The sequence below is a fragment of the Centruroides vittatus genome, unplaced genomic scaffold (assembly GCF_030686945.1).
Source record: "Centruroides vittatus isolate TY-2023 unplaced genomic scaffold, ASM3068694v2 contig_3146, whole genome shotgun sequence".
Taxonomy (NCBI): Eukaryota; Metazoa; Arthropoda; class Arachnida; order Scorpiones; family Buthidae; genus Centruroides; species Centruroides vittatus.
Genome location: NW_027122026.1, coordinates 280,352 through 307,094, shown reverse-complemented (window position 1 = coordinate 307,094; position 26,743 = coordinate 280,352). Strand labels below are relative to the sequence as shown.

Genomic DNA, 26,743 nt, shown 5'->3' with positions numbered 1-26,743 from the left:
TACTAAAGATTAAATTTTGGGCGTATTTGCGGTCTGGTCCGAACCAAATGACTCTGTTGGCTTCTTTTCTATAAAGATCTGCGTAGATAACGTATAGAAACTTAATTTTATTTGCATTAGAATCTTTAAATATTTTGAGAATGTATTAAATTTATTTAATTATATTTATTTACAGTCGATTAACCTTTTAACGACAAATTAAGTGCAACTAATGAAGTTGTTTTCACGGATATCCTTCGAAAAGTCCGTAATTCGCCATTACTGTATAACCATTATTTATATCTCGTGTATTTAAATTAAATAATTAAATTCTTAGGTTAAATTTAAAGAGAATTTAATGCCAAATAATGCATCTTTCGGCAAAAATGTAAAGAAGTATCTGTTGCCATAATGTCTTTGCTCTTATACAGTAGATTTGTGCTGTACGTTCTCTTATTTTGCGTGATTTTTAAATAGCGTAACACTTTGTCATGTTATAGATTCGTGTAAGACTTAAAGCAGAAGCTTGAAAATTGATTGTAACTTTAGGAAATTGAAAGTTGACTGGTCGATGAAATGAGACAAAGCAATTCTTAAGCGATCTGCTCATAAGGATGCCTTCAGGGAAGACTTACTATGGAAATCTAGTTCCTATTTAGGTTTCAGACACGTGTGAAGGACTTTCTATGGAGAACTGGCTCCTAATTATGTTTCAGGCACCAGAAGAAAATGTGGAAATCACGTGGCTAACTCACTGGTGAGGTTCGAACCCGCGACGAACATCAATACCGTTATAAACAATACCACAATTCCTAGGAGAAATGGCAATTCTACAAGCGTAAATTTACAATTACAATTTAAAACCTACGTATAACTCACTCTCTTTTAACTCGTCTTTTAAATACAGAGAGTAATATACATAAAAACCCGTCGACTTGTTTAAGTGTTTCCTAATATACGTATCCATTTCTTTGTCAACAGCTGAAACCAATGATTGTTATCATTATGTAATCCACAATGAGATACGATAATTAGAGAGAGAGGAAAACATGATTGTGTGGCCAAAGAACGGTGCAGAGGGAAGAACAGATGGAGTTCATTGATCCACCGAACGACCCAGGAGATTTCTGGATAGCAACATCGATGATGATGATGATGATGATGAAAACAGTAAGAAGCTGAATGACTTTCGTGCTTTGTAAGGAAGCCGAACGATTTCCTTTAAACGTTTTGGAACCTTTTTTTTTAAGCAAAAAAGATTAAATTTTATAAAAAATTTTCGTGCATATTTGAAAATTATTATTTAAAATAAATAAATAATATTACACAAATTAATTTAATCAATAAATAATTTTTAAAATTATTTATTGTCTATTAGACAGAGCCCTTTCTTATGGGAAATATGTCCCTTCCTTTGTTACATCTCACTTTTCTCTTTTATTTAAATATTTATAATTTTTAATTACAAAATATGAAAAAAAATGTATTTATTTTTCCTTTATGACGTTGATTCTTAAAGAATTTAACACTTTTATTGTCTTTAAGCCCTTCTAATAAATGTAAATAACTCAAACACTTAAAAATATTTTCTTTTTTGGGGGGCTAAAAATTGATTTTTTTGGACGAAATTTCATCGATTGTCCTTAAATATATTTTCATTTTTGACTCTATGTCCTGTAGACATTAAACTAAGAGGGTCTTTTTTCCATGTTGAATATGAGTTCTTCTAGGCCCAATATGTGGAATTATAAGAGACTGAGTGAGCCCTTGAATCTATTTATAAAATAAACAAAATGTCGTTATTATATCTTAAATTTAAAAACAATTTTTTAATTATTACGTCATTTTTCTACATAAATATGTTATTTTATAATAGATAATTCTTAATATTTTATTTATTTGATTTGATAAGGAAAAACCAGACCAAATATTTACTGATCTTCGGAATCTCTTCGGAAAATGATTAAAATAAATCAAAATAAATATTTAAGTAAATTATAATATTAAAAGTCTAATAATTTTCAAAATAAAGCAAAATTCTAGAGCAAAATTGTATTCTTAATTCGGTTAAGCGATGAGAAAAATTAAGTAATTACATTAGAACTCGTTTTACGACCGATCCCTTTAAAAACCCCGCTTTACGACTTGTATATAATATCTAATAAAAGTCTATATATATATAGAAAACATACCGACTGACAGACAGACAATTAAAATAATATTGTAGTGAATTTAGACACAAGTTTAATAATTAATTACACAAAACAAAGAAGGTGTTTCCAACATGGTCGCTAGTGACCTTCAAGGGATCAGTCAGTAATCTGGGGGGAATAAATGATAAGGGGATAAATATATCAATTATTATTATTATTATATATTATTTATCTTAATGTTAGTTAAGTAAAACGTAATTTTTACTTAATTTTTATATAAAGTTTTAATTATACTGTAATTTATTCTTATTTTATATTATTGTAAGGGGTCAGTTGATTAAATATAGTGTTAGAAAGGGGTCGACGGGTGTAAACTCTTGATTAAGCGTAACAATTTCGATATAGAAACAACGTAAAAATGTTCAAAACTCGAATTAATAGGGGAATATATTTAATTCGATATAAAATTTTAATATATTTTTAGATAATTTAATAAAATTTTATTATACTTATATTCATTTTGAGTATGTAAATCAATAATGAGAATTTAAAAAGAGATATTTACGAATTTCTACGAACAGATAATCTGACGGTTAAAACTTTGTAAAAATATGTAAATATTATATTTTCACCGGAATTACCATTTTTATTACAGGAATAATTATTAAAGTTAATTATAATTACGGGTAACGAGTTAAGAGTATTGCAGTTGAATCTTGAATGATTTTATTTATTGTGGTTGTATGAATAAATTACGCGAGAGAATAATTAACAAAGGCGGATAATTGATCTTACAGTTCGAAAAGACAAAAGATTCGCCCTCCATTAGCGAGGTGAAGGATCTTTCGATGTATATTTGTAATTAATTTCCCCTTGTTTACTTTTCACGTCATACTTGATTGTTAAATTTAATTATAAATTAATACTCTGATTTTAAAGACATCGCCATCTTTCGTTTTCTTACTACAGATTAATTCATGTCGGAATTATTTATGATTTCTCTACAATGTTACAGAATTAATTAAAGTCTTTATATTCATAAATAGCTTTATTTTAAACATTGGATTACATTATAGCGATTCTTAAATGCAATTTAAATTCAGTTCTATGTGGTAAAAAAAGTATCGCTATGAGTTCCAAGCCATATATAAGACGAACACTTACACATATTTAACTTATAAAAGTATATAAAAATATATATATGTGTGTATATATATCTATACATATGTAGCTTTAAGCACACAATCCTTCACATACGAGATTGCAATGCGATTTTCAGTCCGTATACATGATTTTTCACACGTTCTGTTCATTATATCACAGTTTGCAATGGTTTCTTGAATATTTAAGAGCATGCACATTCTTGTACGATCATACCCATTTGCTTGGTGATGATGAGTTCTGGTGGATCTTTATCGTTGAAGTGGAGCAGATTTAATGGTTTCAAACGTTTGGGCACACAACACGGAGCCGGTATGTCTTGACTTCGATGATAATTAAATATGCTCTGAATTAACGCGTGTGTACTCGCGTAATTATTATAATCGTGTGGACATCTTCCTTTGCAATAGAAGGCTTCGAATCCTGCAGGTTTCATGATCCATTCCCAACCGATTTCGGCAAAAGAAACCCACATGGAATGCTTACAACATAAATCAGTCTTGTGTCCTTCGGTGCAATCTAAAACGGATGATTGAAATTTATTTTCTAGAGCTTTAGAACGTTTGGATCTTGATGGCGATTCCGTGATCCACATATCCAAATAGGAACGTTTGTCGGTGTCTTCTTTTGTTACGGTGTCAGCCATGATTAATATCTTATTGCGATCTTGACAATCTTCGCATTCCACTTCCAGACCGAAATTTCTCGAAGGCTTCTCTAACCAAGTGGAAACACTTTCTGAAATATCGAATACTTCCCATCCATCCACATCAAACACGACATTCCGGATTTCGAGTAAGATCGTCTCTGCAGAATACTTATTATATGGCTTCATAACTTGGTATAGTTTAACTGTGGCTGTAGTCGATAGCTGATACCAAGGTACTTTATGTTTGTAAATATATAACTTAGCCGAATGCAGTGAAGCACCTTTAATGGCACTTTGCCCTCTGAAGTTCATAGGGAAGAAGAGATGATACTTGTTGGTGAAATTGATCTTTGAAGCTGGATTTAAAAAGAAAAAAAGAATTAGAAAATATTTTATTGACATATTTATTGATAATTTATAAATTTTGATTTCCTATTCCAATTTCTCTTTTATCTGGGTCTACAAACAAAGATTATTTTTCTTTTTTTCTGGGGTCATTGGCTGTTTTCAATACGTTTGTCAATAGGACTACACTTTAAACTTTATTCGATAGCATCGTTACATCTAATTTTTTTATAGATGACCCGCTTTAATATTATAAGAAATGATAACTGTTGCTATTAATTCCGAAAATTTTCATAACACATTCTTCAAAATGCAAGAATCAATGTAAAAAATGATATGGATAACGGAAACTTCGCTGAATTAGTTTGATTTCTATTATGACGTAAAAAATATAAATTTTATATTAAAATAATTCTAAAAAGGCTTTCTTGTTCAAGGATAGTTAATAAAATTATCTCGTCCTTGTAGTTTAAAGGTCTTCCTTTAAAAATAATATCGTCCTTCGAATCACCTCTGACGTAACTCTATCAGATTCCAAAGTATAAATCAACGATTATAAAAATTACGACAGCAATTTTTTTTCCTTCTATTTCTGCAACTTATTGTTTATATTCCTATATTTACTTTAAATATTCTCTTCCGCTTTGGTTTACATCACATCACGGATTAAAACTTACCGTTATCTTTGAAGCTATAAAAATGCTGCTGAGGATCCTCAACTTTCCGAATTCGTTCCTCCTGTTCGCTCTCCTTCACACTTCTCTCGTATGCCAATTGCATTTTCTCAATCTGCTCCTTAGTGATGTTGACTTTAGTCATATCTGGTAATCGACTAAGTCCTAAATCCGTAAGGATCTTTTCTTTCAGGATATTTAATTCTCTTTCACGATCCATATCGAATGATGGAAATGCCCGAATGACCGTGGCTCTCCAGAGCAGAATCAACGCTAACGTTAGATGGATCATCTCGTTCCGATGGTAAAATCGACTGTGATGGGGTTTGTTAGCCTCGCCGGTATTTATTAAGCATCTGATTCCGGTTTCTTTGAAGGGGAATTTGTCCTTTTCTGATAAAGAACGAGATATGGAGGTCAAATGACATCATTGACGTAGACAGGCTGCCATCATCGTTTCCATGTCACGTGTATTGCACAGAATAGTTGTTACCTGACGACTTTTCGGCATGACGTCGAAGTTAATGTGTTGTTCATGCACGCGTTCTGTGATTATCTAGAACATTGAACTTTTAATTTAATTCTTGCAAAATATTTCAATTCCTACAATCTATTGGTACGGTTGATACATTATTCTTCTTCCTAACCCATATTAGTCGACCTACAAAGGGCTAGGCTAGAAGGAGTTAGGAATAGGAGAGGACGAGTCTGTTCATTCATAATGGGTGTAACTGATATCATCCACTGTGAATAAACCCTGATACCTGCTGTATTCTTACAATTTGCTATAACAACATGCGGCGTTATGAAATCCTTCTGAAAATACGGCAACCCCATTACAGAGGATTCTCTATTACTAGTCTAAATAGTAAGAGCAATATAGAATAAACATTTAGAAAATAGATTTTAAAATATAAGATTGTAAATTTGGATATTTAATCCATCATTCAGTAATGTTGATATTATGTGAAGTTCTGAAATATAATATTTTATGAAGTATAAATAGAAACAAATAGAGAGGGCCTTCGTGGTCATTTCATCAGAGGCCTCAAAATTTAACCTGATACGTAAAAAGCAACACCTAAGTGATAAAAATTAAGGGTGAAGAATCTGTTTTGGTTTGATTGGCTTTAATCATATGTTTTTATGGCTTACTAATTAGATACGAGAGAAAACCATAAAGGTAGGGTACATCTGTGGTTCTATCTCATTTTTCTCAACCTGTTTATGTGTTAAACAATAATAAAAACACACTTTATTGCAAGTGTGATTTTGTTATTTCTGATGTACTGTACAAATATATAATGTTTAATAAGAAAAGTGTTTTAAAAATTTAATTCAATTCACAAAAGTAAGAATCTTTTGAAGACAATTCAATTATTTTCCTTTTTTTCAATATCAGATTCGACTTTAGAATTGATTCACCTTTCAAAAATTCGATTAAAATTGCTTAATACAAAAGGTATTTTGTTATTAACTATGATTAGACAATGATAAAAGGCAGCCAACGAAGGATTTACAACATCTCTTTCCTTGATTACTAAATTAATTAAATCAATAACTCATTAAGTTTCTTGAATGGCATTTTAATTTATTAAATAATTACTAATTTAAGCATATAATAATTTTATAAATTCATTATTTTTCTAGCGCTATTCAAAGAATAAATCCAAGCGCATAAGGATAATTTCGAATTAAACTTAATTCTAATTAGCCAACAGGATGAAAACTGTTTATTAACCCATAAAATCTAATTATGTTAATCGACGTATTATACGATAATAAGTTTTCCCGAAGTTCTTATTTAAGACAGATTATGCGGGAAATTCACATTATAAGGCATTTACTGTTTTAAAGAGGCCTCATTTATTCTTTTGCAAATTTATTAATTTGTAAAGGAATAAATGAGGCCTGTTTAAAACAGTAAATGCCTTATAATGTGGCCCACATCACGTTAATCGGAAAGCGGATTAATAGGGATGCTAAAAATGCTTATCTATCAGTCATCAAGTCCCCTCAATTTATCCGCTTTGCAGGTTATTGGCCAAAAGGGGGGCAGGAAATGATACACTTTGCTGAAGTGTCCAGTTTATTACGTCATTTTTTGAAAGTTTACTTGTTCCGTTTATTGGGTAAAAGATTTAAACTATTCGATTAACCGGGGTTTTTATCTAGATGATATTTCCCCGTTCATCCAGGATGATCGAGAGTCTAATGTATTGTAGAAATGGATATCTTAACTGTGATTTGTTAAAGACGACATCTCTAACCAATTACCGTTAACTAATGTATTATTGTTTCAAACTTTATATCACAAATATATGGCTGAGAACGTTATATGTTGCCGAAGATCTACCGTATATTTACAGAAAAGTTTTCTTATTGTATAATTTTCATACATATTATAGGTTATTTATTATAATACTGATAGGTTACTTTATCTTATACTATTATTATCGAAACTTCGAGATGAATGCATCATAAAAATTTGTTTATGTATGACGTTACGCAAACAGCAGAAAAATTATCAACAAGTTTATTAAGTCATTGCTTCGTGCGTCTTATTTGTAAGCATTCTAACATTATTTTAATAAAAGTAAAGTATACCGTAATGAAAATTAATTAAAATAAAAATTATCATAAATTACCTATATTATATAAAAAATACTTCATAATTACAGTATTAGTTAAGTCGAAAATTAAAAAAAGTCTGCAACTATAAGGCAAGAATTAGAAGAGAGCATGCGACTATAAGACAAGGATTATAAGAGGATCCTTGGATCCTCTTATAATCATTACTTCATATAATCCTTACCGCTTATAATCCTTATCTTTGGATCCAATCATATACTCATTGACAAAAAAGTTATGCATCTAGATAGAATTATTCGATCACTGCAAGACTCTGTATACATGTGTCTCAGACAGGTATGTTAGTGATTACAGTCGCGATCTGATTCCATGCCAAGTTATGTCACAAGACTGTCTTAAAATCGCTACCCTACTATAAAGAGGCTCTCTGATACTCATTGTATTTAGAATTATAAGTGTACTAGAGTACTTGTTTGAGGTCTTAGATTGCATTGCATAGATATACCTAAACAATACAATCAAAGTCAACTAACAATGGGTACAGTACACTAAGGATTCTAAATACAGTGGGTCTCTGCAAGCCTGTTTATTCTGGAGTAGCGATTTTAAGGCCAGCTGACATGGTTCGAGAAAACCACATGATCGAGGTGACGGATGAAGAATGTCTGTTTCGCCAAATTGTCTGCTATTCTGGTTCTTCTGACTGTGAGGACTATGAACCTGGCTGTGAATATGTGAAGGCACACATATATGGCGGATAGGCTACAGGCTTCTCAAATAGATTACCAGGAGATCGTCTGATCGGAAAAAACAAGCACGAACAGCTGCAATGGCGTCGTCTTCTACCACCCAGAGACAGATGAAAGTCTCACCACAGAACTTTGTCTCTTCCTGTACCATTTGACATGTGACTAACAGAAGTAAATTTGCATGCACGGTGACTACTATTCATCCTTCCATCAGCACCTCAAAATCGTTGAATTTGTTTCCAGCCATGACAGAGATGAACTGCTATGGACTGGCAGTATATTGTCTTAAATCAATATTCCATTTATATAACACTATCCGGTCCATATTTCCGATTCTACTTGGGAATGAACAACTACCATATTCGAGTGTGGAGAACCACTGATGAATGCTGTAATCCCGTCTTAACTGTCGAGCGACATGCTAGTCTCAGGAACCATCTTGTATAACAGTTGATTACACCTAGATGTTTTTATTCTATGAACAATAATAGAGTATTTTCCAGGTCTATCATGGGTTTGGCCATGCCCACAGCAATGAGGCTAAGTGAAGGACATCTGGACAAACTATGCCCTGAAAAATTCCCGGATGTTCCGGAGCCTCTGCTATTTCTAGTAGCGGTACGACATTAACAACACAGGAAATCCTGCACGCTTGTTTTACCTTATGTGACAGGATGCAAACAGATATTTTACAGACCTGTCTCAGGATGGAGTATGCTTCCATGTCCGATTGTATTGTCGCATGTATAGAAGCAAAAAGAGTCGTACAAGATACTAAAGTTTGCTTTAATCTGTACCTTTGTTGCACAGAATATTGTCCTTTTGCTATGATACTATAATCACTTATTACCAACGTCATTACGTTCAATTACAATTTTTTCTCAGAGCGTAACGTTTTTGTCAATAAAAGCAATTGCTCTAGAGTAACTTTTTGAAACAATGTATTTCGTATTATTAAAATTAGATTATACGAGGAATGAATTAGCATAGAATATACTATTGTACAAGAGAACAAGAATAAGTAAAGAAATAAAGCCTTACAAGTAGAAAAAAACTAAGGGAAAGATGTTAATGTAATAAATCTTAAACATGCACGTTTCCAATTTATTTTTATTAATTAATATCACTTAAAAAATTAGAAAAATCCTGTTTAGAATAAACTTTTTCATTTCTTTATTAAGTTTGCTCATTTCTACAAAGAATCTGTGAGAATTTAGTAAATATGAGAACATGTTAGCTGTAGATTTCCTTACTTAACGTTCAGAATATTTAATTAAATTTTGATTTTTTTCCCTTTAAATCTATTTATATTCTCTACAGATTTATAATTTACATTCACGTCTATTTATACATACACTAATCGTATTTTCGAGTTTAAATTCTGCACACGTTGCCTTTCGTGCGTTTATTTATCGTCGTCAACCAACGACAAAATGATTAGCCATATCATTCTCTCTCTCCCTATAAAATTCATGCATCAGTTGAAAACTAATTACGAAACATTTTGCATATTCTCTAATTCATATTCACAAATTGTATGTCTGGTTGTTTATCCTTATTAACTATTTAAAATGTATTTTGTTCTCGTGGAATTTGATGGTCAATCTGTACTGACGTTATTCAAATTACAGTAATTATATTCACGAAATGAATAATTTATAAATATTGAAATATTTTTAAAATTTTTTAAATTGTCTCGTTGTTTATATGTTAATTACTTTTTTTAATTGTTCAAATAATTGATTTTTAATTGGAAATTTGTATACGACTAATTATTTTAAATGGAGTCTCATTGTAATTAATTAATTTGCATATAATTAATAAGTGATAAAATTTATGAATAATGATTGATTTTTAAGTTTATTTTAGTCTTAAATTTAAAAATTTAACTATATCGACGTTTTATTATTATTATTATTATGTGATTTATCGCTAAAACGTTAGTTTTTTAGAATTTTTCAATAGTTTTTACCATCAGAACTCTAGGTTAAGTTAATTGGAGTAGCCTTACACTATTCAGTGCACCATGAGCCTCTAATGTTCTCCCGGAAATGGCCTAAATTTTAATTCTCATTTTCTTACTACAGTAATGAGTTTTAAAAGATTGTTTTGGGTCCCCTATCGTTGGGTCCTCCAGGCAATTGCCCTTCTTGCCCATAGGATAATGTGCCACTACTTAATACCCACTTTATCTGGTACCCACCAGTGGCCGAGCGGAAAGAGTCACTGAACAATGGTAGTTGATCGCGAGTTCGTCCCTCATCAACGAGCTGGCCATGTGGCTTTTTTTCACGAATATTCTTCACCTAGAAAAGAACCACTTTCCCAGAAGATCCTCCTTGGCACATCGCACAAGTGTCGCATTGCCTTCTTCCATCGATTCAATACAATCCAATCCTCTTTTATTTGTTTGGTTTGTTGATGAAATGTGGCAACGCAACACATAAGCGATCTGCCAAGAGGGGAGGATTTTTATAGAAAACTCGCTCCGATTTACGTAAAAGACAATAAAACAGGTGAAAAAAACCCGGAAAACTCCAAATGGCCAGACCTCTCTTGTATGCTGTAGATCGATGGTTCTCGAGCTTTTTGATGGTTGCTAGTGGCACACACAAGTTTATTTTTACAATTTTTTATATAAAAATATATAAATAATATTTTAAAATATAGATTATGAAGAATTAGTATTTTCAAATGATTTTTGAAATTTCATGGCACCCCTTTGAGAAGTTTCAGGCGCATCAACTGAAAGTTATTACTATATTATAGTGATTAAAAAATTATTAATTCCTTCAAATTTGCCTAAAATATTACAGTGAAGCATGGTTTAAACATAATTTAAAAATATAATTTCACCTCGAAACGACTGAAAATAATAATTTTGTGGATTAATTATTAAATATTATAAAGATTTTTAATGATAAATAACGTTTATCATCAACTCAATTTTGTTAAGTTTACGTTTAAGAAGTCCAAAATTTCGTAATGTTTATATAATTTAATTGATTTTCGATTTCTATAACGTCACCTTATAATATATTTAAGGAAAGAAAATATATAATATAAAGTTTTGTATATAAAATTCCATCTTTCATCTCCTATCTACAATTGATGACATTATCGCGATAATTATTCTGTTTATGGAACATTATCGACAGTCAAAAGTTGAAATTAATTCTAAATTAAATTTATTTTATTAATAAAACGTCTTTTAACAAGCATTTTTGATCTTCTTATCACGACTCCTCGTTTTCTTCTAGCTCATCTGTCAGATTCAAATGGGAATTTCTTACAAATTTTTGTAACTTTACGGACTTTTCCTTGATTAAATTAGTTGATAAATGTTCTAATTCAGTCATTTTTTACAAGAAATTAATTGCTTAGGGGATGAATCAAGTTTCAAAGTTCGTTATCCACGTGGAATGTTTCAATGCCAATGTCATAGATAAAGAAAGGGCATCAAAATCACTAAATTTATGAAAAAATAATTGATTAAAGCTCTTACCTTTAGCTTATTATCTTTGTTAAAGAACTTTGATACCTTCGAGACTTTAATTGTTTATTCTCTGTTTAATTGGACTTAGTGAACAGACGGTCATAGATTATCTTATGAAAAATATTATCACCCTTTCTATATATATATACATTATCTTAATTGTTTTTTTTTCTTTTGACTCATTAGAGAAAATTTCTTTTTTATCAATATGTAAAAATATATCAAAAGAAAATTAAATTCCCTCCACTTCTTTAATCTATCTTTTAAGAAATCTAAGTTCAATAATAAAAATTTAAAGGAATTTAAATGACTTTTCTTAGACTAATTAAATGATTCACCTGTAAGCTAAGTTTAAATTATATAAAGGGTGAACGAAAGGGCAGTTAACCGCCGTCTGGTTTAGGAATGCATTTGGTTTAACTGACTTCTGGACGAACCTGTCTAAAATTCGTACAAAATAACGATGTTTCTATCGATTAAATAATGCTAATTTGATATAAAATTTATTAATTTTTGGTACATTTAACATTAAGCGTAATTAAATTAATGTTTCCCACTTGTGGTTCAGTGGATAAAACCACTGAACACTGGTGAGTCCGTGCCTCACAAGGAGTTCGTGTGGCCATCAATGCCACGTGGAATTTTCCGGACTTTCTTCACGTGTTTAACACCTAAATAGGAGCCAGTTTCTTATTGAATCCCCCATTGGCAGATGGCCCAATGACTTATTCCATTAAACCAATCTTAAATTGATGTTATATCATTTTGATGATGTCACACCTGTATTTTTATTGATAAATATAAACATATATATTAATTGAAGTGAATGATAATGTCGTCCTTCGATCTTAGATAAGAAATTGGAGGCGTAGATATCAATTAAATATTTTTAAATCACATCCGCCGCTAACTGAAAACATAACATTAAGAAATTGTTCCTAAAATAATTTATTATATAAATATGCTATTGCATCATCCCTTTTCATTAATAATAAATATTATTGTTATTTTTAGTAATTTTTTTATTTTTTTATATGCAATAAATTATTATTTTAAATACATAATTATGTACTCGTGTTAAGAGAAAGTGTTGCGTCGTCATAACTAAACAAACGAAAGAGATTTTGAGGGATGGGATTAGATCTCGGATTGCTCAAAAAATTGTCAACTTTAAGAAAAATATGTTTTAATTGTAATTTAATCGAATTTACACTTTACGGTTTTAAATAGTAACATATAAGAGACCCTTCATCCTCCACCAATTAGTAATAAGTTTAAAACCGAAGCCCTAAATTGTTTCTTCCTAACGTGAGACACTAAGATATATTTCCTTAAGAGTAAAATCCTAAACTGTATCCTTGTAACCTCAGGCCCTAGACTGCAGTTTGATTGAGCTGTAAAGTGGATCCTAGAGCCTAGACTCTAGTATCATAAAATGAGGCCTTCGACAGTAGTTTCATATTTTTACATTTACTAGTGTATCTGGAACACTGAAATCAGTGTTTTTCAACCGGGGTGCCACGGCACCTTAGGGTGCCATGGCGCCACGATTGGGGTGTCGCAAAGTTTAAGACCTTTAGGCATTTTTTTGGAAATTTACTTAAGTGTAGTTCAAGATAACTCATTGATAGTATTTCGACAAAATTCAATGGACTTAAATTTTGATTTTGAACACGTAGAAACACTATTTTTTCATTGAAATGCTACTTAAAATGTCAATTTTTTAAATTTTTCTTCCCGGGGAGGGAGTCTTATCCCCTGACCTTACCCCAGCATTACGCATAATATTCGTTTTTGCAAACGATTCATCTGTCCCCCATTAAAGCCCTCTTTTTCAGATTCTAGATCCGCCGCCTGTCAAGGATGCCGCGATTTTTTATTTTTCAATCAGGGGTGCCACTCAATGAAAAACACTGACTCAAATCAAAACACTTTAACTAACTCTTGGGCCATTTATCATCTCAATCACTTAATATGATGATTACATATATTATTACTCATCATCTTAAGCAGTTAAGATGACTAATTTAGGTTAAATACATAACTTATTTGCTTTTTTGTTTTTTAAATTTAATTAGCTTCTTTTTATCTATCTATATATAAAGTTTTTGATCATCTAATTTCTTTAATTAATGCATAAATAGTCATAAATTATTATCATTATGGTGTAGAGCCTTCTCAAGGATTTAGGCTGAAGAAGGGGGTGAAGAGAGTGAAGAGGATGAGGAGAGTTAACAGATGATAAAGAGGATTAAGGACTCAGTAGGATACAGAGCAGAGGCAGATGTAACCTATATCAAAATTAACAAAATTTCGTTTACTAAATAGTTTATATTTATAAATTACAAAGAAATTTTCTTAATGATATGTCTCGAATCATCATCAACATCATCACTTCTTGTTCCAGCATTTCGTGGGTTTAGGTATGTAAGCAATTAATTATTGCTCGTATTGTCAGGAATATAAGCAATAATTAATCAATTATTTTTATGTAAATTTTAAATATATTTAAAGTTTTAATATATAGCATTTAATCAACATTCTGTAAACATGTAGGTTTACTGTACAGTAGGTAGGATCTTTCGCATTACAACCCCCAACGACTGTTTATAATTACACGAAATACTGCATCTAAGTAACATACTTTATTATTGGTCATACCATGTAATATTATATAATCCGAAGATTGTTTCTAGGAACAGAACACGGATTCATCACACTGAACTTCTCGAGAAACTAGAATTCGATTTACGACGTTTAGCTTAAATACGTCGTAAAAGTGAGTCTACTAAACGTAATAAGCTCGATAAAAACGTTTTAGATACTAATTTTCTAAAAAAATGGAATTTATTTCTACATTTCTCGTACGATTTTCCAGTCATTTGGTACAATCTTCCATGATCCACGTTAGATTTAATCGGATTTTCTTAATTATCTCGATCGTTATTGATCTAACTGATACAGAAACTAATGAGAATGCACTATAAATTCTAATGTAATTAAATATATTTTAATTATATTATAAACAGTATAAAAATATTTAACTATTAAAAAAAATATTTCAAGATGATTAGAAGAGAGCCTCGAATTTTCGTTTTATTTGCATGCATTTTAGATTAAATATTCCTCAATTTAAATCTTGAAATTTTCCTCCTCGACCTTTAACAACAAAAATTTAATAGCATCAATCCCCCTATTACACAAACCTCCCTGCAAAATTTCAGATATTTTCGACAAAAGGCACAGGAGTTATTAAGCTTCAAAATGGGTACATAATGCAAACCCCCACATTTTTTGCATTTTTCGACGTTTCAAGGTCCCCTGAGTCTAAAAATGTAAAATCTTAAGGGGTGATATTTTGACAAATGGCCATACTTTCCTTCTTTATATATTATAGCCGGAAAGTAATAGGAAATGTATGAAATGTAACACGATTTAAAGATGAAATCAACTTCTAAATCACTGTATTTAATAATTGTAATCATTTCTTTTGGTATGTTAGTATATCACAATGTGTTGGAGCATTCTAAGTGAAGACTGCATAGATTTATACTATAGAATGAGGAAAGAGTTAGGTTATGAAGAAGGATACGTAAATAAGAATAGCTTTGAATGTAGTTAAAGAAGCAGAGATGAGGGATGAAGGAAGGAGAGAGATCTCACGAGGTGTGGTCTGCTCTCTGCCGTATATAAATAATCACAATCATACAACATAGAGGCTATTGAAAATAGTATTAAGACATTTAATTTACAATTATCTATACAAGGTAATCAAGAAATTACTGTGCACTTAGATTACAAATGATACAATTAGGTAACTTTTTGCTCACACTTATATTGTTTAACTCTTGTATTACTAAATTTTAATCTTAGTTTGATCTCTAATTAAGCTCAAATCGGTGTATTTTTCTTTATTTTTCGACTTGTACAATGTTTTATCATTCCATATAAAAGTATAATATTAAATATTTCATTACATTGTACAGTCAGAAAAATGTATAATGTAGACAACGCCTGAGGTTTAATTCATAATATGCATTATTAACTGAGTAAAATCAATAATTCGTATGTGAAGTGAATTTCTCTGCATTTCCTCGACTAAAATTTCTCCATGCGAATTGAATTTTATGTGTTTTCTGCTCTCTAAACTCTTCGTTTCTTTAATACATTTCAAGCATTTTATGCCGAAGGCAAACGTAGGATAAATAAAATTTATTGCTATTAGTTTCTGTCTGGTTTATTTTTAAGCAATTTCTGAAAGAATAAATTGTATATTTGAATTAGAAATTACCCGGAGGATACGAAAATAAGCAGATTTTTCAATGAGATCAATCGAAAAATTATCGCTTATTTTGCAAAAATCTGCCGGAGTTAAATTTTCCCTGTTTATTGTTTACAACGTGAATAATTTTTATCTGATAAGAATATTATCAATTTAGGATAAATTCGAGTTAAGTTAATCACATTTATCACTAAGGAATTCAACATTTTTGGGTCGCTAAGAGCGGTTTTAATTTATAGATTCTACTTAATCACTGATCTAAAGTCCTATTGAAGGGTATCTCTCTACATAATATATATATGTATAACTATATTAATAGATGATAGAAGACATTTTAAACGAAATTTAACGAAATAAAATATATTTCAATGATTTTTTAAATTAAATTAAAAGAAAAATAAAAAAAAAAATTTAAATTTTCGAGTCGTTTTTCTTTATTAACGTGACTTGATTTATAAGTATTAACTGGTAAAATGTTGTAAATTCATTGCTTTTTATTAATTTAAGCGGCTTAAATAATAAATTTTAAAATTATTATAATTATAAAAATTAATTTTGGCTTATAAATTAACAAAATATTTTAATTTTATTTTATTTTTATTATTATTATTATTTTTTTTAGTTTTCTTCTAATAAAATTTTTATTTTTCTTATAAAATACTTTTAAAGACTTTTATAGAAGGATATTGTTATTATTTTTTTTTATCCTTTTCATGTAAATTATGTAAAAATTTGACAGATTTTTCGAGTTATAAATCTCTGTTTTGTACATTTTCGTCCAGAAATGGGAAATTATTATAGAAAAATATGATAATAACCTTCAAGGAAAAAGTTGGAAAAATATTTTATAGAATAATTTATTCAAAATAAAAATTTTTTTTGAAAATAAATTTTTATAAACAACATATGACAAGCGAATAGAAAAGTGATATTAGTGAGAAAATAAACAGATGCTGTGTAAGACGTTAGGATTGAATATACAGTTTTTATTTTAGAATTATTAGAGATGTTAGGATGTCTTGTATATAAAAAAAAATTAGATTTTAAATCTGTTCTAAAGCTAAAATATAGATTTTTCTAAAATTATCTTTCAAATAGGGATGCTTTAGTCGAAATCAATAACTCATGTTTAGGCTGTGTAATCGCTTGATTTCTGCTCTCTTTGCATCCTAGATAGAGCAAAAATGATGCAAATTTTTATAGAAAGAATAGAGAAATTGTTATTTTTTCTAGAACCTTCTAGAAATTCTAATTTCTTTCAGATTTTTGTCTCTCTCCGTTCTCCCAGATCTCGTCTTGTATGCTTCCTTCCATGAGATCAAGATCTTATCGAAGCATTCAAGTTATGTAATATTCTAAAATATTCTAACATCTTGGCTTAATCCTACTATAAAATTACATAATAATTTTTAAAATATAATTCCAAGCTCATATTCTTTAATAGTTTCGAATTTTTATATGCTGGAAATAAAGTTTTGCCTTCTATTCATAAAAAAATAGATAAATTTATGTAAATTTTAATGGAACAGATAGGAAATTTAATATATAATCCATTAAAAAATGATTAATTTAATGATTTTTAGAAGCAGAATCCATATTTAGACTAGAGAAAGTGACAGTGTCAATCAAGAAAATTTTCATCCACGAAGACCTTGAGATGATGTGGAAAATTCTCTTTATCTATGTTCGAAATGATTAAAAGTTATATAAATTTATATATTTTGTTTAAGATAAATATAAATATTATTTCGCTAAAATAATTTTTCTCGACATGTTCATCTTTGATGTTAAAGTCGATTATAAAAGTTTCTTTAAAGAAATCTTCAATTTTTATTGTTAGAAGCACATCTTTTTCAAGTACTCTTACAACAAAAAAAAAGCATTATTTAAAGCTAAAATTCTCTAAAAAACGATACTCGTTAACCTTTAAAAGTATCAAGAAAGAAAAAGTTATCAATAGATTTCAATGGCTACTCCGAACATCGATTTCGAATCGTAAAACGGATTTTTTTTTTTTTTGATTTATTCTAAAAGAAATAATTCAAAAATGGCTCCTTTAAATACAATAAATGTAAAAAGTATTGTATTTATATAATATATTTCTGAAAAATATTCAAAAAAAGTATTGAATTCTTAAATTTGAGCTCCGTTGAACATCATTAAACACACGTTTATGTGTTGTGTGCCGTAGACAGGATGACCAATCAGTCATTTAATTCAGTCCGAATTGTGACTGAATTAAATGACTGATTGGTCTTCTGTATTATTAATTAAAGTTTATTTAATTGGTTTTATCATATTTTTATGGCTTTAGAAGAGGGTGAAGCCTCGTATTTGTGACTAGTAAGGCCTCTAGAGGAGGATCACTGAATGGGTGCAATAAGCACGTGTTTGAATTCTCAAAAAATTTGTAAAAATCTGAATTAAAAATATAAAACACTTTAACTATCTTTTCTTTATTTTTTAATATTATCTTCGATTGTCAGTTTGTCTATCCGTTTTCAGGAATTAAAATGTATTTAAAGAATTAAAATTTCCCGTTCGTTAGTTTTTCTGGTGGCATAATTCTATTTATTTAATTGGAATTTAAAAATAAATGAATAATTTATTAGATACAGAACGTTGATTGCTATCTATAAAAATGAGAAAATATATAAACAAATAGGCGAAATATAAACAACTTCGATGTCTAATTAATGTCTAAAATTTAATCATTTATCATTTTTGATTTAATCGTTATTTATTTTAGTAATATTTATATGACTAATTATATTTATTTATATAATTATTTGTTTTTTGATTATTAACTAAATGTAAATTTATATATAAAGGAAAACCTCTTTTAAAGGACACCTCTATAAAACGGACATTTCTCCATAACGGACAATTTTTAGTATAAAAAGTATGTAGCCATTACAATCGACCTCTGTTAAGCGAACACTTGTCACTACGGACACATACTGTAAGTCACATCTACCAGATGACATTCATTCAATCTCAATTGTCTTACGTATGATCTTGCATCCTTTTCACCTTTCTTTTTTTCACATTCTCGTATATCTTACGACAAATTGAAATTTTTTTTTGAAATAACCAATCAGCGATAGACACACTTGAATTATCGGTCGAACATGTCATAAGCATGATGACTAGCCTCCAATGTAAGTTATAGGTCCTACTTCGTTTGTCAACCTTTTGAGCATTTGAGTATCGAGAGTTTCTTTGTCAAAGCATTTTCAAGCCATTCCATGGATTTCAAGTATACGGAGACAGAACCTGTGCCAAGCATCAAGCTATTTCGTGAATTTCAAGTACAAAAACAATCTGTTAGTCACTTAAGGAAGAAAAGTGAAGGTGCTGATAATGATAATCAGAGCCAATATTAACGCATGGGCATATCCAACCGCAGCCGAGGGGCTCGTTTTCTTAGGGTCTTCACTTCAAAGCTCATTATTAACATTATTTTTCTGTATTGTTTGACCGTAAAATTGAGTCAAGGACCTCAAAAGTGCTTTAAAAGACCTCTATAACTATAACATGATATTGCTAAGTTTATAGTTGTACTGACCGGCTATAGTAGGCTACAGTTATAGTGTAACTTTTTATTATAATATAAGTACTCATATAATCATAACATAACTTATAATAATTAGCTTATAACTTTATATATATATACATATACAGTATTTGCTTATAATTATAACTAGGTCTAAATAGTGGGAGATTAGCAGGGCCATTTTTTTATAAAACCCGGCAAAGAAGCTCTAAAACGTGATGTAAGTATTTTCACTTGTTTTTTAAATTTTATTCATATATTTTTTGTGTTTTAGAGAGAGTAAGGCCCACTTTTATTCTCTTTTCAAGCCCTATTTCACCTCTCACAGTCCTTAGCTTATAATTAATAATGTAATTATTATTTAATATAATATGTAATATAAAAAATAAGAATAAATTTATCAAATACAGTTAAATTAACTGTAAAAATTTAAATATTTTAAACTATTTTTAAGACATTAATTATAAATTATTTCGTGTTAGAAAATAAATGTTTCCACACACACACACAAAATGTGTAAATTAAATATTTTATACTTAAAAATATTAAATTAAAACTGAAAAATAATTCAAAACGTACTTTTTTTTTAACTTTATACAACTCATTAATCAATTTATATACGTAATTTCTTTTAAAGTAACATTACAAAATAACAATTTACTTGAATTTTTCGAAATAAAAACATTTGAAATAGCAATTTGATGCCAACTTCAAAATCAATCTATTCAATTGTTCTCTATTCAGTAATGTAGCATTGTCTGCTGTTTTTTCCTCTGGTATTTTTTTCTTTGGCTCAATTAATCTTCAGCCTTTCACAACAATTTTTCTAACAATGATACCAGAGACCCTGCTGATATTACAAAAGTAGATTGGATCTTCTTCTTCTATTGGGCTTCGAGAAAGGTGAGATGAGATAAACGATGTGTATCAGTTTAGTACACAATTTATTCTCTCCCCTTCTTTAGTAAATATGGAGTTGCATCAATAACAAACGACAATGGGTTTCCTTCTTTCTAATCAACCAAAATTCTAAAATCAATAAAGTTTTCAGGGCTCCGGTTTAACGGGAAAGCTGCGAAAGAATCGCTACATATTGTTGTAAGTCCGTAATGGAGTATTGATCTGAAGCAACCATTCTATTCCTTCTAAATTTGTCGGAAAAAAATACATTTTATTTATTTATTTTTCTTACTTTCGAGTTTATAACTTAAAGGTTTTCTTTTTTCTTTCAATTGCTAGAACTAGGAAAAATTTATAATACAGTAAAACCTGTGTAAAAGGGAATCTCCGGCATAGAACTACTTTCCGTCTTCACAGGTTTCCGGTTTATTCAGGTTCTGATATAGACAGGTTTCACTGTATATATAGGTCTATAGTTAAACCTATTTAAAGCACGTTTATTTTATTTACAAGTGGAGAAGTCCGAAGATTTTGGCCTCCCCAGAAAACAAACCTCCCAAAAATAACAATAAAACTTGACAGATGAATAAGAAATAACAACAGGGAATAGAAAATAAATTATTCATTATATAAAATGGATTTACATTTGTTTTGTAAGGTCAAATCGCCATATAAAAGGTACTCAAGTGGACTCAAATGAGTGGATATGCGATTAAAAAAAAAAAATGTATGAGATAATGTAAGACGATAGAAAGGGGTAAAAAGACAAGAAATATTACGTGTTCTAACATTAGGTAGACAAATGACGAGCCAGTATTGTTCATTAAAATATTTATAGCAAAGTATACGATCAAAATATTTTACACGATTGGTAAGATCTGGTAAACCAAGACGAGTTCTGACAACTTCTGGGTTATTAGTGTACGGAAGGTTAGTAAATCTATACAGCAGGGAGTAGACCTTATTTAATTCTGTATTAACTTTACGAAATAAACATGGGGCAGTCATTAAACCAGACAGGAAAGCAGTAATCGAAGATCGACTGAAAGTTAAAAAAAAAAAAGCTCTTAAGACGGTATTTGAGGAAATATTTTTACAAAAGCACCACAGAATACCCCGTTTAACAGAAAGAGATTTGATAATATTATTAAATATTTTAAATGAAATTCATTTTTTTCATGAAGTTTTATCCTTATAAGCATAAAATTAAGCCGTAAAATTGAAATACCACTACGGGAACTTTGACCTATGACCTGGAAGTTTCGCCAGCTCCTCGCCGATCACGAGAAAGGCTTAAGTTTAAAACTTGTCCTTTCTAGATCCGGCAATTTTTTTTCCTCTAAGAGCGTGTGCAGTTTCGGATGAAGAATAAGAAGAAAATACAGCTGTTTTTTTTTGGAGATTTTTGCATTTTTCAATTGCTTATATTTCGGCAACCGACATATAGGAAATCATGAAATTTTGCACACTATTTAAGAAAACAATTACCTTTCGAACGAGATATTCGAAGTTACTTTAGACCTTTGGAAGTAAAGAAATCGACTCCCGAAAATCGGCAACTCTGATTCCTGTATATGTAGTCAGCAGTGACTTTTTTACTCGGCGGATAATCACTGCCATGACTCTTGATATTATATTACAATATAATATTTAATACAATAATATTAATTGTAATATTATTATAATTAAATTTAATTAAATAAATAAATAATATATAATATTAACTTACATACAAGTATATACTATGGTAATTACGTTGTTATTAATATTTAATTCAGTTCTATAATATTATCCGTCATCAGATATACAAACTAAATTTAATTTTTATAATCTTTTCTATAGATTATATTAAAGTAATAATTACCGTATTTAAATTACTGTAGAGCCTCTTAGCTCAATTTAGAAAAAAAGTTATAATTTTAATAATATAAAATTAAGAAATATTCAAAAATATTAATGATAAATCTATAAATAAAGTGCAAAATAATGCGCCATCCTTCTTTACACGTTATACAGAGCTAACAAATTTTTTTGTTGTGGAGTTCTACGAAAAGTTAGGGTATTTTAAAAATTATGAATTCCAGCCAATCAACGAAACGAACGAAATACGTTCGTTTCGTTGATTGGCTGAAATTTAAAAAATACGTTTAACGGCCATTTTTATAAGAAATTTGAATTTATTTTTAATGTGTGACAAACAAATTCAATTTTTTTTTTATAATTACGCTTATTAATAGTTGGTTTTCGGCTTCTAATTAGTAAAAGTATACAGGCAATTTTTAAAAATTATTCATAAGAACTGCAATAAGAAACTTCATTTAAAGTATTGAAAAAAACCAATTCTTTAAACGAAAAAATCACATTACACGTTTACGTAATACCGAAACACTAAGGTAGGTCTTAACCTATCTTCTGAGGCACCTTAGCTACTGTTGAGCTATGTACAAATTGTTTAAAGTGCTTTTAAGAGATTCTTCGTACCATTTACATATTAAATGCGATTGAAAAGACTATAAAGTGCTTATCAATGATGTACTTAATGCTTCTTGAGATGTTGAGAGTGTAAACTGGACGTTTGACGTCTCCCTAGCGAGTACTTCATCCCAACAGAGGTTCGTTTTACTGTATTAACATTTAAACATTTTACAGCTCAGCAGATAGGTCAAGACCATTTGAATGTTTTTAGTGTATTTTTATTATTGCTTTAGATAATTATAGGAATAAAACGTGCTATTTTTAATTTTAAATGATTGTCTTTATTTAATTTTTTAAAATTAAATTATCCAGTGAAGAAATTGCTTCATAAAAACTTCGCTAAAAATTGTTCCGCTTCATTAAATCTGAATCCTCTGCAATGGATGATCGGATTATATTACGTTCCGTGTGCTGTAATATATTCCAAGTTTATTAATTTAAAAGCATAACGGAGCTTTTATAAAAAATATTTTTGTTCTTAATTAATTAAAAATGTTTTTCCTAGAATATCTGTACTAAGCTTTCAATTTCAAAAAGTTAAAACTTAATTTTCCCACCTGAATAGACTTTACTCCGTTTGAAAAACTATTTTATTTTCTCTGAAAGCAAATATTGAATTGATTTATTCTGTTGTTCTTTTAATAAATAGTGAATTTTTAATTTTACTAATATTTTCTTCGTTATCGCCATTAAAATAATTGTAAAATTAGAATAAAGCAGGGGTGAGCAACCCTTGGCAAGCGTGCCAAACATGGAACTCCAACACTTTTTCTAGCACGCAATCCAGAATTTATCTTAAAAAATAAGTAGTTTAACATTTTTTATATATTTTTTCTTGTTTTATGTAGAATTTATCGTGTTTCTAAATCCTGTATATATGTGAATTTTTGATTATTTGAAAAAGATTCTCTCAATACTTAAATCGCACCAAATAATATGCTCGAAAACAAGGGCTTTCGTACATTGGGTCACGTGTCCTCTTTTTGTCTCCGCTGCCCTTTTTCTAATCCCAAACAATAGAAAATTCATGACTTCTAGCGTATTCTGCAAATATAAAACCACAGACCCATGAAACTCCTTCGTATGTCGACCCATTCCTTTTTTTCAAAGCCAAGTTTGCTCCGAGTGTAACCAGTCCCACCTTGTGGGAGCTCTGATCCGACGTTAAATCATAAAGTTTGAAGCTCCACGTGTAATGTACGATGCCCTTTTTTATAGATTGTGCCCATTTTCATAGTCTGCGGGTGCCGCTGCTCCAAAATTTTGATTTGTATGTGAAAAAATGTTGCATCATAGATTGGGCGATTTTGGCTCGCAGACTTAAAAAGGTTGCCACTTCTGGAATAAAGTAAGAACGAATTGCAATTTATTTTCCTATTTTTCAATTAAACATATAAGACAGACTTTTTCTTCATGACTAAATAGTAATTAAAATAAAGAAAATTGTTCTTACTTCACAGATTTAGAAACTATGAAAACATTTACGTTGCCAATGGCCTTCAATATTCATATTCCTAATTCATTTCCACTCAGGAGCAGCTCCAAAATGGAGATGAGTTAAAAATTTTTGAAATGGGTGTGTGTAACAATTTTTATCATTTTTAACTCTTATATCTGCGTCATAATATATCATAACACAGTACATAATATCCTTACAACTTAAAGCATCAATTCTTCAAATATATTTATTTGGGTTCTTGTCTCTATTTTCTGTTATACTATATATAACAGAGGGAAAATATGTCAATCAGTCAAAAAATGACCCTCAAGATTTTTACATTTTTGGATTCAGGGCACCTCGAAACGTCGAGAAATGCACAAATATTCGGTGGTTTTTCTGTATGTATGGAAGTTAGTGTGTGGGGTGGACGATTTTGTTCACCCTCTTTGAAACTTAATAACTCTCATGCTTTTTGTCGAAATTGCTGAAATTTTGCATGGAGATTTGTATTTTAATGAGATTGATGCTATTAAATTTTGGTGGTTAAAGGTGGCGGGGGTTGGGCGATAAAGGGATCGTGTGTCATATCCAGCCGTGCAACAGTATTAAAACAAAGATTACAGCATAAAACTATGTTTCTATGTGATATACGCGAAACAAATTACTTAATTTTTTAATTTTCAATAACAGGATTTGCTCCGGAGGAGTATATTTTGTACTTAAAAGCTATACAATGTTTCTAGAAGATAGTAGCGATATGCTATAAATACAGTAGCGGCAACGTGATATAGATGTTATTCAAGTTGCATCATTATGCCATCTGTCGATAGAAATAATCACTAATTTATTATGACTGTCGATATTTCATATTTACATTTCTATTTATTTTTAATCTATTTCTGCCTATGATTAATATTAAAAAATAATAAAGTTAATAAACTACGTTAGTCTTGCATTTACTTATTAAGTTACAGGATTTCCTATTGTTGTTCTTGAAACAAAATACAGTATTTAGTTTTCTATAAAGAATTTTCTAATTTAAGACTAGATATTACTTTTTGGAATGTAATTTTTTTTTCCTTTTTACTGAAATTCGTTTTCCGTTAATGGACTGACTATCCATTGAGAATCACTGATCCGGATTAATGGACTGAATACTATAAAGTGTTCAGCTTTTCTGTATGAGTACAATAACTACTACCTTCAGAATTCAGAGATTTTTTCAGCAGTTTTCTTGAATAATGCCACCAATCTCTTAACACCATTTATTATCTGAAATATTAAGATTAAAAGAATGCAAAATATTCTACAATATAAGAAACTCTAGTTTTCACGAATCTCAGGCCCGACGAGATGGAGGAAAACCAAGATATACCATAAAGGTAGGAAACTGTATTTTTAAGTCTAAAAATTCGTTTAATGTAATTCAAGTGAAAAAATTGAGAAAAAAATAAATATAAGTCGAGAGCATCACTTCTTAAAGAAAAGTATAGAGGAACCCTGAGGCCCTAGCTTCAGGGCACTTGATTGCTCTTTTCAAAACTTAATGCGATGGAAGTTGTGTATTGAAGAAGTATTTCGTTTCGAACTGCTCTTGAAAAGTTTGTATGAAATAAAGTACTTGAATAAGACAGCAATTTAGTCTATAGAGTGGTTACTTACCTTTGAACCACCCTATATTTTGAATTAAAAGGAAATCTATGTTGAAATATATATATAACTTATGAAATTTTAATATTAAGCTAACACATGGATTTTTAGCTTATTTAAAAATCTAATATTAAAGAAATTTTTATCACCGTTTTTAAAATCAAAATTTTTCAAATATCAATAGTTATTTGGCATTTAAAAAAGAAAGAATTTTCTGACAATAAACGTTAACTTCAACAATATTTGACGTTGGATAAAGAAAATCAATCTTCAGCTTTAACATTATGAGGGTTTTCTAGGAAGAGAATGAAATGAATTTCGATTAATTTTTGATAAAATTTAGTGATATTTTTCGCTATATTAAGAATATTTTAATAGGAATTCTTATCTTTTTTTTAACGTATTTTGATAGAACAGATTTAAGGATTTACATCTGTAATTATTTTTATTTATTTTTCAACAATTATTTACAAAATTATCCTTCAAACTATTAAGTAAATTGACGACGATTAGGTAATATAATGTTGTAGATACTCCATACGCTGATTGGTTTATTTGAATACAAATTAACCAATTAGTTTCTCACTTTTCTAGAGTCGTCTCTAGAATCCGTAAATCCGTTATTAAATCAATAACGGTTT

The 26,743-nt window shown here is 29.7% G+C and overlaps 1 protein-coding gene across 1 annotated transcript; it reads right to left on the bottom strand.

Annotated features, from left to right (window-relative positions):
* Positions 1–3,175: 3,175 nt before the first annotated feature.
* Positions 3,176–5,506, bottom strand: LOC136973346 (bone morphogenetic protein 7-like). Its single transcript, XM_067268081.1, has 2 exons — positions 4,965–5,506; positions 3,176–4,298 (listed from the first exon to the last, which is right to left on the bottom strand). Exons 1-2 carry the CDS (start codon positions 5,251–5,253, stop codon positions 3,478–3,480), a joined length of 1,110 nt encoding a protein of 369 aa, XP_067124182.1. The 5' UTR covers positions 5,254–5,506; the 3' UTR covers positions 3,176–3,477.
* Between the last annotated feature and the right edge of the window lie 21,237 nt (positions 5,507–26,743).